General features: G+C 43.7%; 1 protein-coding gene across 3 annotated transcripts in view; it reads left to right on the forward strand.

Annotated features, from left to right (window-relative positions):
- The first annotated feature begins 1,341 nt into the window (after positions 1-1,341).
- The window catches only part of EPN2 (epsin 2), an 86,423-nt gene continuing 72,951 nt past the window's right edge, over positions 1,342-14,813 (forward strand). The window contains exons 1-3 of one of the 3 annotated variants that reach the window (XM_006875355.1): positions 1,351-1,945; positions 3,894-4,064; positions 6,725-6,727. In XM_006875355.1, the coding sequence (XP_006875417.1) occupies positions 1,351-1,945; positions 3,894-4,064; positions 6,725-6,727 (769 nt within the window). Of the gene's footprint in view, positions 1,946-3,893; positions 4,065-6,724; positions 6,728-14,813 lie in introns of all 3 variants that reach the window. The other 2 variants (XM_006875357.1, XM_006875356.1) reach the window with 2 other exon arrangements.

Below are 14,813 nucleotides of genomic sequence, written 5' to 3' on the forward strand. Positions count from 1 at the left end.
GATCAGAAGACAGTGTGGTGCTGTAGGATAAGCACTGGATCACAAGGTTGGTTTGAACTGAAAGTAGGCAGTTCAAACTCACCAGTCACTCCTCAGAAACTCTATACAGGGTCGCTGAGTCAAAACTCAGTGGCACTTAACAACAACATCAGTGTTAGCTTGGAACAAGGAACTCTTGTGGCATGCAGTGGGCTACTTGTTGGGCTGCTTAATCATAAGATCAGCAGTTCGAATCTACCAGCTGCTCGGCAAGAGAAAGATTTGCAGTCTCAAAAGCGCTTTACAATGTTGTTATGAGTTGAAACTGACTTAATGACATTTAATAACAAAAGGTCAGTCAGGAATCTTTATAAATTCCTAAATAGGCAAGGTCAGGAGAAGAATGGTACATGTGAAAAGAAATCCTTGGGCACAGTGGAATAAAGCCAAGATACAAAATAATTTTAAAGGCAAATATAGATAGGCATTTTGGGTTAAGATATACAGTCAACCCTCTGTTCCACGTCTTTGGATTTAACTAAGCAATCCTTCAAAGACAAGGGACAGTGAAAGTGTTGTTTATGTAGCAGTTGCATTGTTGCAGGTATTATAAGTAATTAAAAGATGATTAATATGTGAAGGCTAGATGCAATAAATGATGCTCTCAAGTGCTGTGGAGTCAGTTATATCTCATAGCAACCCTGTATAGGGTTTCCGAGGAGCAGTTGCTGCGTTTGAACTGCCAACCTTATGCTTCGCAGCCCAGTGCTGATCCTACAATGCCAGTGCTACACTGTGTTAAATTAGGGGCTCGAGCATCCACAGATTTTGATATCTTGGGGGTGAGGGCTCTGGAACTGGTCCTCCTTTGGTACTGAGAGACTACTGTATTTGAAATGAGAGGCTTTCCTGCCCCTTTGTGATTTAAATCTATCAGCATTGACTTCCTCCAATTTTCTGGTTCATCAGGCAGTGAAAATACATCCAAAATGATAATTCCAGTAGAAATGTTTTGAAAATAAGAACAGTTGTCATGATGTCTTCTTTTAAAAACTTAAATTTGAGCATAAATTTAATTCATTATTAACTTATAATATTGATCTTAGCTTTTAAAGAGAGACGGAATCTCAGTTTCTTTCATAGATGTCTGAGCCCACGTCTTTTCCTACCATGGGGGCTCAAGTCACAGAGTGTTTTTCTTTCTTTTCTAGGTCATGGCTTCCAGCTTCCCAAGTTCAGGGCTGCAGCAGACGAAATGATTGTTCAGGAATCTAACTCTAGATTGATTACAGACATTGACCCTTTGTAGGGTGTGAATTTACTGAGCACAGGGCTTTGAAGGACTTTTGATTTGAAACCAAGGAAATAAAAATGACGACTTCATCTATCAGGCGGCAGATGAAGAACATTGTGAACAATTACTCAGAGGCTGAAATAAAAGTACAGGAAGCCACTTCCAACGACCCATGGGGCCCATCTAGCTCCCTGATGACGGAAATCACAGATCTGACCTACAATGTGGTGGCCTTCTCAGAAATTATGAGCATGGTATGGAAGCGACTTAATGACCATGGCAAGAACTGGCGGCATGTGTACAAGGCGCTCACACTGCTGGACTACCTAATCAAGACAGGATCTGAAAGAGTGGCTCAGCAGTGCCGTGAGAACATCTTTGCCATTCAGACCCTGAAGGACTTCCAGTACATTGACCGAGATGGCAAGGACCAGGGCATCAATGTGCGTGAGAAGTCCAAGCAGCTGGTGGCTCTCCTAAAGGACGAGGAACGGCTGAAGGCTGAGAGGGCCCAGGCTCTCAAAACAAAAGAGCGCATGGCCCAGGTTGCCACAGGCATGGGCAGCAACCAGATCACCTTTGGCCGTGGCTCCAGCCAACCCAACCTTTCCACCAGTTACTCAGAGCAGAAGTATGGCAAGGCCGGGGGCTCGCCAGCTTCCTACCATGGCTGTGAGTACTCACAGAGCTTCCCTCCCCTTGTCTGAGCCCTGGCTGTGTGAGTGGCCCGGTGCTTTGGGCTGAGGGCAGCAACCACTGCAGAGCTTCCAGGGCCTAACCAATATGCACCCTAGTCTAGGTGAAGTTATGGCAATAAAAGATCTTCAGTCCCTTTGGCTGGGCTGCTTGTGGATCTCATTCTGTACAAGTGGTCAGGGGCTTTCACCATCAGTGGTAAGGGGGACAAAGAAGTGGGATCTAGAGGGATCTGAGGGGAGGGATCCAGAGCAGAGGGATTGTCTTCCTGCGCAAGCACATGGGCATTGGCTGATAGTTAAGAGGAGATGGCTGATTGCTCTTGATGATCTTGTTCCTTTCATCTTACGTTACATATGTTTCTGATCATTGAGCTGCATGCAGGTTCCTGAATTGTTCTACTTCAGCAGCATGGAGGGTGAAGTGCATATGTTTCTATCTAATGTAAAAGGGAAAAAGGCAGGAGCCTCAACAGGTCTTCTTTTCAAATATGGACATAAGAGCTTCTGGCGGTGTGGTTGTGGGGCTCGGTCTGTATTGGGTGGGTTGCCTGTTCTCTTTTTTGCATGTCAGATTTCTTCAGGCCTTTGCACGACTCCATAGCCATCCGAAGAAATTTTAAGGAACAGAAGTGTAGAGCTCAGGGACTGTCAGAGCATGTTTCTGTAAGCTACGTTAAGCATCATGATCATTTGCAGAGAGCAGTCCCCAGGTATGAGTACTCCTCTTCCTTCACAGAACCAATCTCATGCTTTTAGGATAGATGGTCCTAGCCACTTGGAAGAGTGGGAGGTGCTTCAATTTAGTCTAGATATGGTTGAACTAAAGTGGAGATCCCTACACCCTTGCTTTTTGGAGTCAGTGGTAGCTATGTTAATAGTATAGAAAAAAAATTTTTTTTAAAGGAAGTTTGTAATTTGATGGACCCCTGTCAACCATAGCTTAGTTAGTGGTTCTGCTAACAGACCACTTATTAATGTGTCTTGCTTTGGCAGGTTTCAATTTAACATTTTGAGAAATAGTTCAGAGGTGATTTGTGTAATAAAGTCAGATTTCCTTCCTCTAGGAATTCTAAATTGTTATCAAACTTGAAGTAGGTTAGCGGGTTTTTTTGATGCCATGTCTGGTTTCCCTCAGTTTGAACTATGTGGCGCTGTAGGATAAGTACTGGATCACAAGACTTGAGCTTTAGAACTGGCAGTTAAAACCCACCAGCTGAATCTTGGAAACCCTATATAGGATCACTGAGTAGGTTCTGACCTACTCCACGGCACTTAGCAGTAACAGCTAAAGTATAGGTTGTGACATTCTTGAAGTTATTTGGGGGAAAAAAGTAAACTTAATCCTCAGAAGTCATCCTCTGGTTAATTGAACCAAAGAATGAAAATTGCCCTTTAAGAAGTGAAATTGTCTTCTATATTTCAGTGCCCTCCCCCTCGCTCCCCTTCCCCCCAGGAAAGTCTTCTTTTGAGCAGTGGTCCTGCTGTGTGATGAGGGGAGTGCCTCTTCTCTTCTGATGCCGTCCACGCTCATTATTCTCATGAAGCCAGACGATACAAAGAAGGAGCTGATGTAGCATCACATTTCATAAACAGTTTGTGGACCATTCCTGGTATAGGAGTCTAGGGTATGGACAGGCCCTTGTCCTCATGCCAACCTGGACCTGCAGTCACAAGCTCCTAATAGGTCTCCCCTGGGTCATTCAGTGCTGCCCTGCTCCCAGCTCTGAGGACTCTGCCTCTCTCAGACCTCAAGTTCCAGCTGTGTGCTTCGGGATGGGAGGGAGGAGTGTGTCCATGGCAACCATGGGGGTGGCAGGCTTTGGAGTGATCTGCCCCATGTGCAGAGGCTGCTGTGGTCCTCTAATAGCCTGTTTCTCTCTGTGTATGTGTATTTGTATGTGTATGTGTGTCCCTGCCCACAGCGCCCGAGACCTCACTGTGCCCTCAGCACCGCGCAGGCGCCCCACTGAGTCAGAGTGAGGAGCTGCAGCCGCTGAGCCAGCGCCACCCCTTCCTGCCGCACCTGGGGCTGGCCGCCCACCCAAATGGGGACTGGTCCCAGCCCTGCCTCACTTGTGACCGTGCAGCCCGAGGTGGGACGGCGGTTTGCTTTTCTTGTTCCTAGAAATGCTGTGCAGCCTGGCCAGTACAGCCAACTCTCTACCTGCCTCATTGTGAGCCTGGTGGACCTGGGGCTCCTTTCTGACAATGCTCCCTGCCCATGGTCACACCTGTCTTCTACTAGAAGCTCTGCTGAAGGTGCAGTAAGGAAACAGGATGGAGCCATCCCCATGCCCTGAAAATTGATGGGCTCTATTCTCTTTCCAGACAAGTATGGTAGTGGTGTCTCAGACCACAAGGCTTGTTGAATCACCAAAGTGTGGCTTGAATTTCACATGCCAGACAAAGTAGAAGGTCCTCGGTACATCCTCACTGAAGGCCAACATCCCTATTGCAGTAATACATGCCTTGCTGAGAATAAAATGAGATGATTTTTCTTCCTAGTGATCTGTTGTCCTTCCTAAAAATCCCCATTGCCATGGTTAACAGAGAGTTAGCTGTACTGCAAGTCTAGGTCACATTGTACGACGATACCTAACTGGATGTGTAACTAAAAATGGGCCTTCTCTTTTGACTAATACAAAATGTATGTTGGCCAGAGTCTCCAGCTGCTGCTAGTTAAAGTGGAAACAGATTTTCACTGCTGTCTACCAGAACATGCTTTTGGTTTGGTATGCCTGAGGTCTTCAGTGAACTCTCTCTGCTCTTGTGGTTTTACAGAAGGGGATCCACTGAATGTGTGTCTCTGGTAAGGCACTGTCTCACTCAGTCCTGAAAATAGTTGCTGGTTATTCACAACTCATTAATATTACAGCATGCTTGACTTGGATTATTTGAGTAATCACTGTATTTAGCTTTGGGATGTTGCTTGTGTGTCATAGAATTTTGACTTATTCTAAATTGATATTAGGAAAATAACAAGGACCAACTTTGTACTGTAAAGAATGTAAATAGAGCATATTTGAAAGCCTACTTGGGCATCTGTATCCATCCTTGTCTTTCTCCCTGTAAGAAATGGCACCAGCCATCCCTCGCACAGCAATCTTTACTCAGCTGGGTTTGCTAATTCTTTGCAGTGGCCACACAGAACTTAGACATTATATTCACAGTTAAGGGGTGTATTGGAGCAGTTAACAGGTTACAAGTTAGGATTAGAAATGATCAGGATACAGATACTTAATAAGGACATCTTCTCTGCTGTGCTTATAGGCAGGCCTCCGTCTGGCCCTCAGCCCCATGGCTGGCTCCTGTCCTGCTCAAGCAGTATTACAAAACGTTTTTAGTACTGCTGCTAAGTGTCCAAAGGGTCCTCCATTCTACTATATAACCTCAGCGTGAAGGTGCTCATCTCTAGCTCTCCCAATTAAGTGTCTGGAGGCAACCCTCTCACAGATGAACCTCCTGCCCAATGGCACTCGGCTTTACTTGCTTTGGGGGCCAGGGAGTTCACTGCTCTGTCTCATGCTCTGACTTTTCTGCTGATGTTGCTTTGCTGCACCTCTAGTGTCATAGCTTTCTGTCCCTGGGTTGAAGAGTTTTGGTACACAGGGTCCAAAGGACACATTCCACTGCTGGCACTTCTTTGATGATAGTCAGATCCCCCATTCCTGCATCTGAGATGGCTCATTTTATATCCAGCAGGATGGCAAAATTGACCAAGCACAATTAGCCTTATTAGCAGATATTTGCAATTTATTCATATAATCATCAGCATCTTCCCCCATCACCTCTTATCTAGACCTATCAACAAAAAGTAGTTTGTCAAGGTGTCATTGGAAGACAATTCCCTAACATCATGAAAGATGAGAAGGTCTGCATTCAAGAAGCTGAATGAAGTACAAACAGAATAGACCCCAAAAGAAAATCACCAAGACATGTTATAATCAAACTTGTCAAAACCAAAGACAAGGAAAGAATCCTGAGAGCAGCTCAGGAAAAATGAAACTTTACTTATAAATAGAACTAAAATGACCAAGGTCTGATTTCTCAGCAGAAACCATGCAGGCAAGAAAATAATGGGGTGATATACATAAAACGTTGGAAGAAAAATTTTGCCAATAAAGAATCATGTACACAGGAAAATTCTCTCTCTAATACAATTGTGAAATGAGGACATTTCTAGATGAACATACTAAAAGAATTTGTAAAAGATAACTTCACCAAAAATGCTAAAGGAAATTCCTTAGAAAGAGAACCTGAGATTAACATACATGACAATATCACTTAGAACTCAACCCAGAAATACAAGTATCCGAAGTAAAACAAACCTACAAGACTGAAACTAGGGATGTCAGTTTGCAACAACAACAAAAATCTGCAAAGTAAAAATAAGGAATACTGTAGTTATAGAACTTTCCAAGTCAAGAGGAAATCAAGTAGATTTCAAGAAAATATAGCAAAAATAAACCTAACTAATCCTAAAATTAGACTAAGCCCTACTACTAGCCCTAGCCTACCTCTGACACTAGCACTTGTTGCTGTTAGATGCTGTTGAGTTGGTTCTGACTCCGTGATTTCTACGCACAACAGAAGGACACACTGCCAGGTCTTGTACCGTCCTCACAATTGTTAAACGAGTTTGTTGTTGCTGCCACTGTGTCACTTCCTCTTGTTGGGGGTCTTCCTCTTTTTCATGGATGCTCCACTTTACCAAGCATGATGTTCTTCTCCAGGGATTGGTCTTTCTTGATAGCATGTTCAAAATATGTGGGGCAGAGTCTCATCATCCTCCCATCTAAGTGACATTCTGGCTGTACTGCTTCCAACACAGATTTGTTTGTTTGTTCTGACAATTCATGTTATTTTCAATATTTCTTGCCAAAATTCAGATGCATCCATTCTTCTCCAGTCTTCCTTATTCATTATTCTGCTTTCCACATACATGTCAGATGATTGAAAATACTATGGCTTTGTACTCCAACTAACATCTTTGTTTTTGAACACTTAAAAGAGGTCTTGTGCAGCAGATTTGCCTAGTGCCATACATCATTTGATCTCTTGACTCCTGCTTCCATGAGTGTTGATGGTGGAGCCAAGCAAAGTGAACTCTGACAATTTCTATCTTTTTTTCATTTTGATGTTATTTATTGGTCCACTTTTGAGGACTTTCATTTTCTTCACATTGAGGTGCAGTTCATACTGAAGGCTATGTGTAGTCTTTAATATTCATCAGTAAGTATTTCAAGTTTTCTTTGCTTCCAGCAAACAAGGTTGTGTCATCTGCATATCAGAGTTTATTAACGAATCTTCCTACAATCCTGATGCCACATATCTCTACATATAATCCAGATTCTTGCATTGTTTGCTCAGAATGAATAAGTATGATGAAAGGGTACAAACCTGGTGCACACCTGTCCTGATCTTGAACCATTCAATACCCACCATGTTCTGTTTGAATTGAATTGGTCTATGTACAGTCTCCTCATGAGCAGAATTAAGTGTTTGGTACTCCTAGTATTCACAATATTCTCCATAGTTTGTTATGATCCACACAGTTGAATATGTTCCAACATAATAAAACACAAGTAAACATCTTTCTGTGTAGTCTCAGATCCATCTGGTGTCAGCAGTGAAATCGCTCATTCCACAATCTCTTCTGAATCCAGCTTGAATTTCTGACAGCTCCCTGTTTATGTACTGCTGCAACTGTTTTTGAGTTTATCTTTAGTAAATTTTTCCTTGTATTACTTGATATACACTAATCCTTGTCCTAACCAAAACCCTTATACTACCTGAAGGCCTATGTGTAGCCTAGACCTAGCCATAGTCCTAACCCCTTACTCCTACCTTTCTACAAAGAAAGCAAGTTGACCAGAAAGGTGACTTGCAGTATTAAATGAGGTGGTTAGCACAAGGCTACCTGGGCAAGGTTAACTGTCATGGATTGATTTGTGTCCCACGAAAACAATATGTGTCAGCTTGGCTGGACTGTGTTGCTCAGTGGTTTGGTGATTATGTGATGGTCTTCCCATGATGTGATCGATGTAATAAACCCATAAGAGGGTTACGATTGGGATGCCATACCCTTAATCCTATCACAGCCCTGATCCCATATAAGGAGACTGTCCCTGGGCTGTGACCTGCATCTCCTTGTACTTAAAAGAGATAAAAGGAGAAGTAAGTAGAAATGAGTGGAACCTACTACTACCAAGAAAAAAATAGCCAGGAGTCGATTGCGTCCTTTAGACCTGGGGTCCCTGCACTGTGAACCTCCTAGATCTAGGGGATAATTGATCCCAAGACACATGGCGATCTCCAAGGATTGCGGGACCTATAGATGCTGAAAGGAGACAAGGGCCTTTCTGCAGAACCAATGCCCTGAATACCTTGCCCATGTATTAGTGCTAAGATACTGCAGCTATGTAAGGTTGTTAGGAAACTTTCTAATGACTTTTCATTGTCTAATGTACTTACCTTGTCAAGACTGGCTTTGGGCTATGCTGTCCCCTTCCCCCAGTAGATTAACACAGGCCTTCTACCTTACTGGGAGTTGTGTGCTTTTATGTAGCGTGAGCTATGAGGAGCAAGGGAGAGCTTTGAACTGAGGAATGACTAACCAGATTTGGGATTGTAGGAAATATAAGGACCCACCCTCCTGACTGCTGGGCAGTGATGGGAGCAAGGAGACCAGCCAGGGAGAGCATTGTACTAGTCCAAGTGGGAGAGAGGGTGGCATGGACTGGAAAGTGACTGTGGAGGTGTGAAAAGTGGTGGACTCCAGGCATATCTAAAGGAGTGCCTATAGGACTTGCTGTGGATTGGACATAGAAAGAGCACTTTGATGGCTCTGAGGACTGAACTGAGTGGGTAGAGCTTTGTTTGTCTGACCTGATGTTGGCTGTGGTTGGAAAAGATTTGAATGGAGATTGGGTACTGAGCTATGAACATGTCAGAGTGTCACTGGACATTTGAGTGCAGGCATGGACAAGATCTTCAATGTGAGTCTGGAGTTCTGGAGAGAAATCTGAGTGGGACTTATGAACTGGAACTGTGGGTGTGTGAGGAATTCTTTTTGAGCTACATGGAGAATTGCTCAGGGTTATCATGCTTGTTAAGTTTAGTGCATGGTAGTCATGGTAGGGCATGCAAGTACCACTATAAGACATTCATTTAAAATTGGAGAATCAAAATGAACAATCACAGTGTTGGTTCAGTGGTTAGAGTACAAATTTTTTGATTTCAGGCATTTCCCTTTAATGTGTGGTTTGGGGAGAAAGGTTTAATGATGGCATGAACTCAGAGGAGGCCATCCTTAGCTGGGGTCCAAAGTCAGTGTAGATGGCAGTATCTCAGCAGGTTTTCAGTTTTCAGAGAGAGAGACAACTTTGCCCACTGTCTTCTCTCAGTGAATGTACCAAAGTCTAGAGTGTATGTGTGAATTTATTTTCACCTTCGCTTCAAGGGTTAGGTGATGGATGTCATACTTCATCAAGACTAGTGTTTTAGAGCTCTTTTTCAAAGAGGATGTTTATGATTCTATTGTCTCAAAGTCAAGTTACGGAAGTTTAACTATGTGTTAACATTTTCTTTAAGGAACCCTAGTGCTGTGGTGGGTTGCGAATTGGGCTGCAGCAGTTTGATTCCACCAGCCTCTCTGAAGGAGATAGATGAGGCTTTCTGCTCCCATTAAGATTTATAGTCTCTGAAACTCTATACAGGGTTGCCATGAGTTAGAACTGGTTTGGCACAGAATCACCACATTTTCTTTGTCATAGCATGCAGGAGCATGACTATTTTAGAGGGATTGTTTATTAAATGCTACACATATTTCTATGTTTCTATTTCTAAAATCATAAGTGACTTAGACATAGACCCAAGAGGCAGATCGTTCAAACAGAACAAGGGAACACTGAATAGTTTAATATTAGGAAAGGTGTGTATCAGGATTGTATTCTTTTCACCATACATAGTCAATCTGTAAACGGAACAAATAATACAAGACTGCAGTATATGAAAAAATATGGCATCAGCATTAGAGGAAGACTCATTAACACTTGCGATATGCTTGCTTGCTGAAGAGGACTTAACATACTTATTTACTAATGAAGATTAAAGACCACAGTCTTAAATATGGGTTACACCTCTGTAAAGAAAACAAAAATCCTCACCACTGGACCAATAAATAACACGTTCAATGGACAAAATATTGAAGTTGTCAGACTTCATTTTGCGTAGATCCACTATCAACATTCATGGAAGCAGCAGTCAAGAAATCAAAGAACGTATTGCATTAGGCAAATCTGCTGCACAAGACCTCTTTAAAGTGTTCAGGAACAGCGATGTCAGCTTGAGGACTAAGGTGCGCCTGACCCAAGCCATGGTATTTTCATTAACCTCATGTGCATATGAAAGTTAGACAATGAATAAAGGAAGAATTGATGTATTGACTTATGGTTTTAGAGAAGAATATTAAAAAGTACCATGGACTGCTAGAAGAACAAACAAATCTGTGTTGGAGGAAGTACAGTCAGAGTGCTTCTTGGAAGTCAGGATGACGAGACGTCATCTCATACTTCAGATTTATTGACCCGGGGAGGGGGCAGGGGAGGGGAGGGAGGAGACCAGTCCCTAGAGAAGGAAATCATGCTTGGTAAAGTAGAGGGCCAGTGAAAAACAGGAAGGCCCCTCACCCCCAATGAGATAGATTGGCACAGTGGTGGCAGCAGAGGGCTCAAGGTTAACAATGATTGTGAGGAGGATGTAGGACTGAACAGGGTTTCATTGAAGCTCACTATGAGTCAGAACCAACTCTATGGTACCTAACAAACATAAGTGATTCCAGAAAGCATACATAGTACAGTATTTGGGTAGAGTTCTTTTTCTTCACTTGGACTTTCATGCTTACTCCATCATATCTGATTCCCTGGTATACTAGGACACTTTCCACATGAAAGGCTGGGCCCTTGGTTCCCCTGTTCAGTTGCCCTCTTGTAAACTCTGGTGCATTGATGTATTCAGAATTGTTAGTAGAGTGGTGTTGGGCTGCCCTTGTTGTTGTTTTGTTGTGTTAGGTGCCATTGAGTTTACTCATAGCAACCCTATGCACAACAGAACGAAACACTGCCTAGTCCTGGGTCAACCCTATTCTACACATAAGGGGCTCTGGTGGTGTAGTGAGTTACACAGTGGCAGCCAGATTCAAGGTCAGCAGTTTGAATCCACCAGTTGTTCTACAGGAGAAAGATGAGGCTTTCAGCTCCCGTAAGGATGTATAGCCTCAGAAACCCTATTCAGGGTTGCTATGAGTCAGAACCAACTTTGTGGCACACAGACACCTCCCCTGCCCTCCAACCACCATGCTGCACATGCAGGAGAAAGATGTGGCAGTCTGCTTCCATAAAGATTGACAGCTTTGGAATTCCTATTATGGGGCAGTTCTACATATGGTCAGAATCTGCTCAGTGACAGTGGCCTTGGTCTACTCTACATAGATGGTCATGCAATGACCAGTGAAATCCAGCCATTTGTTTTTCAGTGAAATGTCTCAGCTCAAGTCCTTTGCCAATGTTTTAATCAGTGGTTTTTCTTTTTGTTGTTAAGTTGTATGAGTTCTTTATATGTTCTATATAGTAAACCTTTTTCACATATGTTATTGCCTCAATTTTGTAGCCCATAAGTTTTCTGTTCACTTTGTTGTTGATAAAGTCCTTTAATGAACCAAAGTTTTTAATTGATGAAGTTTCACTTAACTGTTTTTTTTCCCCCCCGTCTCTGTTGCCCATGCTTTTGGGGTCATATTTAATAATCTGTTGTTAAAATCTAGGTCCCAAAGCATTATCCCTCTGTTTTCTTCTAAGTTTTATGGTTTTAGTTCTTACATTTAGCCACTTAGCCCATTCAAGTTAATTTTCTTATATGGTGTGAAGTATATGTCCATTTTCATCCTTTTGCTTTTAGAAATTCTGTTGTCCCATTACCATTTATTGAAGGGACTATTCCTTTCCCAATGAATGGACTAAAGGAAAATCAGTTGCCAAAAAGTAATTGGTCATAGAGCAGTGAGTGAGTTTGTTTGTTCCTCATTGGCAGAGTAAACAGGAGCCATGGAGATCCCTGACCCAACAACAGATGAGAAGCAATTGCTTAATGTTTAAGCCCTCCTTGATTCACTAACAGTCTGAGAGTCTTATCATGGAGAGAACTTATTTGTCTATAGCCAGAAGAAAACAGGATGCCCTCACATTTTAATTATTGACAGAGGATTGTCTTTGAATCATACGGATGAATACAAAGACTGTCTTTGATCTGTGCATAACCCTCCCACCATCCAGCCTTGTTTGGCCTAACCAGGGTCATTGTTGGGGTTGACTTTTTCCCTCATTGTCCCATGTACTGGCAGCTTTGAAGTGATGTGTCCTGGGAGAAGAGTGGCCCACTCACCTCAGCCTATTCACCTCAGTCCTATTCAGTAGGCCCACTCACCTCAGCAAGCCTATTCACCTCAGCCCTTCAAAGGTCCCTTGGTGCCAGGTAGATGTCCCAGCAGTCTTGGGAGAGGGGTGGGACCTTTCTATCCCAGAGGCTCCCACTAGGACTACCCAGCTCCAGGGGAGGAGTCTCTTAGCTCAGTAATCTACACTGGTAAACTAAGTCAGCTCCATCCAGCCCAGCAGTAGTAACCATCTAACATTCATTTAGGTATATCACTGTGGCCAGACTGGGATGGGGTCACTTCTGAGGCCTCTGCTTGCAGAGTAGGACCATGTTGCAAGCCATGGAGGGGACCCTTTAGCCCCCTGATCAGTGGAGCTGGATCAAAGCCAGCTTCCCTGCCAAGTTGTGAGCTGGGACATTACTAAACTTGTCTGGGTCTTGGCTTCCTCATCCATAAACAGGTGACAGTAAGAATTGTGTAGAGACAGATGTGACTGGCATAGTCCAGGGCTTAGCACACACGTGCCCTTGGGGATTATAGCTGTTCCTCATTTTCATTGGAAACTAACATTGGAAAAAGCCATTCCTTCAAGCTACAAGAATTTGAGCTCTTATTCCATGCCAGGAGCACTGTTGAGCACCAGAGCACCAGAGTCCTGCCCGCCATAGCTTATAGACTGGTTGGGCAGGCCAACAGGAAGATGTGTGATTAGACATGATAAGGGTGCAGATGGGGAACTTTGAATGATCCCCTCACCAGCTGTGTGCCGAGTACTCATGCTAACCACAAATCCCTGTTCTCATGGGGCCCAGACTGGTGACAGATGTGTAGAGGAGATATGTTTGTGGACGAGAAAACATATCTCCCTTGTTTGAAGAGAACAGGGAGATTGTCATCATAGGTAGCAGCATTGGCAGGGGAGCCTGTGTTTTAGGAATTGAAGAGAGGCCATTGTGAAAGGACTTGGAGGGAAGAGGAGCAGATGAGCAAGGTGAAGGTTCCAGGTGGTCCCTTGATCTGTGTAATGAGGGTGACTACCCTTGCAATGCTAGCAGTGTGGAGAAAGTATGGGGTACCTCAAGACTCTGTTGGGTCAGAAGGCAGCTCCATATGCTTGAACCTCAGCCTCACACGTGGCACTGCTCACAGGGAGGGACAGTGTGCTCTCCCAGGGAGGGTGGCCATCGAGAAGGCACATTTATGGTTCCATTTTCAGGTATAACAGCGTATCTCAATTGAACGTATCCAGACATACCTAGTTCTCATCCCGATAAAGACCTCTGAGCCCCTCTCATGGACTTCTGCTTATACCAGCCTTGCCCCTCTCAGTACTCTGCCAGGCTCTCTGCTTACCCTCATTAGACAGACCGTCCCTGACCCTGAGTTTATCACCATGTTCTGGCATATACACTTCTCTTCCTTCCCCTTCCCTCTTCTCTTGAATCTGTTTCTCTGGCTGACTATAGTGTTTGTTTATTGTTCTTACCTGCTCTGTGAAAACAGTATTTTGGTGTATGTGAATATGAACTGACCCTACAGAGGGCTGGGGATTAATTACCATTGATTTTCAGGATCCTGAAATGACTCAGAGTTCTTGTTCTTTCACTGGCCAGTCATAAGGAGACCATCCAACCTAGTTGCCTTGTCTATGAAAAGGGTTGAGAATCAAGAGGAATACATAAATGTCAGATTGTACCTCTCACCAGCTTGTTGACCTAGGGCAAATTACCTCCCTTTATAGATTGAGGACTCATTGAGAGTCAGTGTTGTGAAAGTGTCACGTGTCAGATCAGTTAACTCATTTAACCTGCATGACAACCTTAGGAGTAGGTCTCTTTCCATTTTACAGATGAGGAAACTGAGGCATAGAGAATTTCATGGCCTAGGCCAAGGTCAAATGTTAATAAATAGCTCAGCCTCAGCATTGGTACCTCAGAGCTGTTCTCTCAGCCCGTGCTGTGCCTCCTCTCTTCAGTCAGAAAGCCCTTAGCCTCAGGCCAGGCCAAGGGCACAGCAAAGAGCAGATACATGCCAGAAAGTAAAAGCACATGAGTGCACACGCAGATAGACACTGTGTGCGTACTTATACTGAAGCATGCATGAAAATGCTTACAGCTATTTCCTCAGCAGAGCTGAATGAAATGGTGTTGTTTGCCTTTGATTCGGTTCTGACTCATAGTGACCCGGTATAGGGTTTCTGAGGAGAGGCTGGTAGGTTTGAACTTCTGACCTTGCAGTTCAACCAACCTTGTGATCCATTGCATTTTTGTACAGCACCAGGAGTGGTTTTATGTCTCTACCTCCATCTCTGGTGCTGCTGCTTCTCTAGGTAAGGTCCCACATTCTATTTGTGTGTTCCTCTCTTGATGGTCCTAGGGTCCTCTGTTTCTGGACTGTAAAATTAATC

Source organism: Chrysochloris asiatica, unplaced genomic scaffold (genome assembly GCF_000296735.1).
Source record: "Chrysochloris asiatica unplaced genomic scaffold, ChrAsi1.0 scaffold00323, whole genome shotgun sequence".
Classification (NCBI taxonomy): Eukaryota; Metazoa; Chordata; class Mammalia; order Afrosoricida; family Chrysochloridae; genus Chrysochloris; species Chrysochloris asiatica.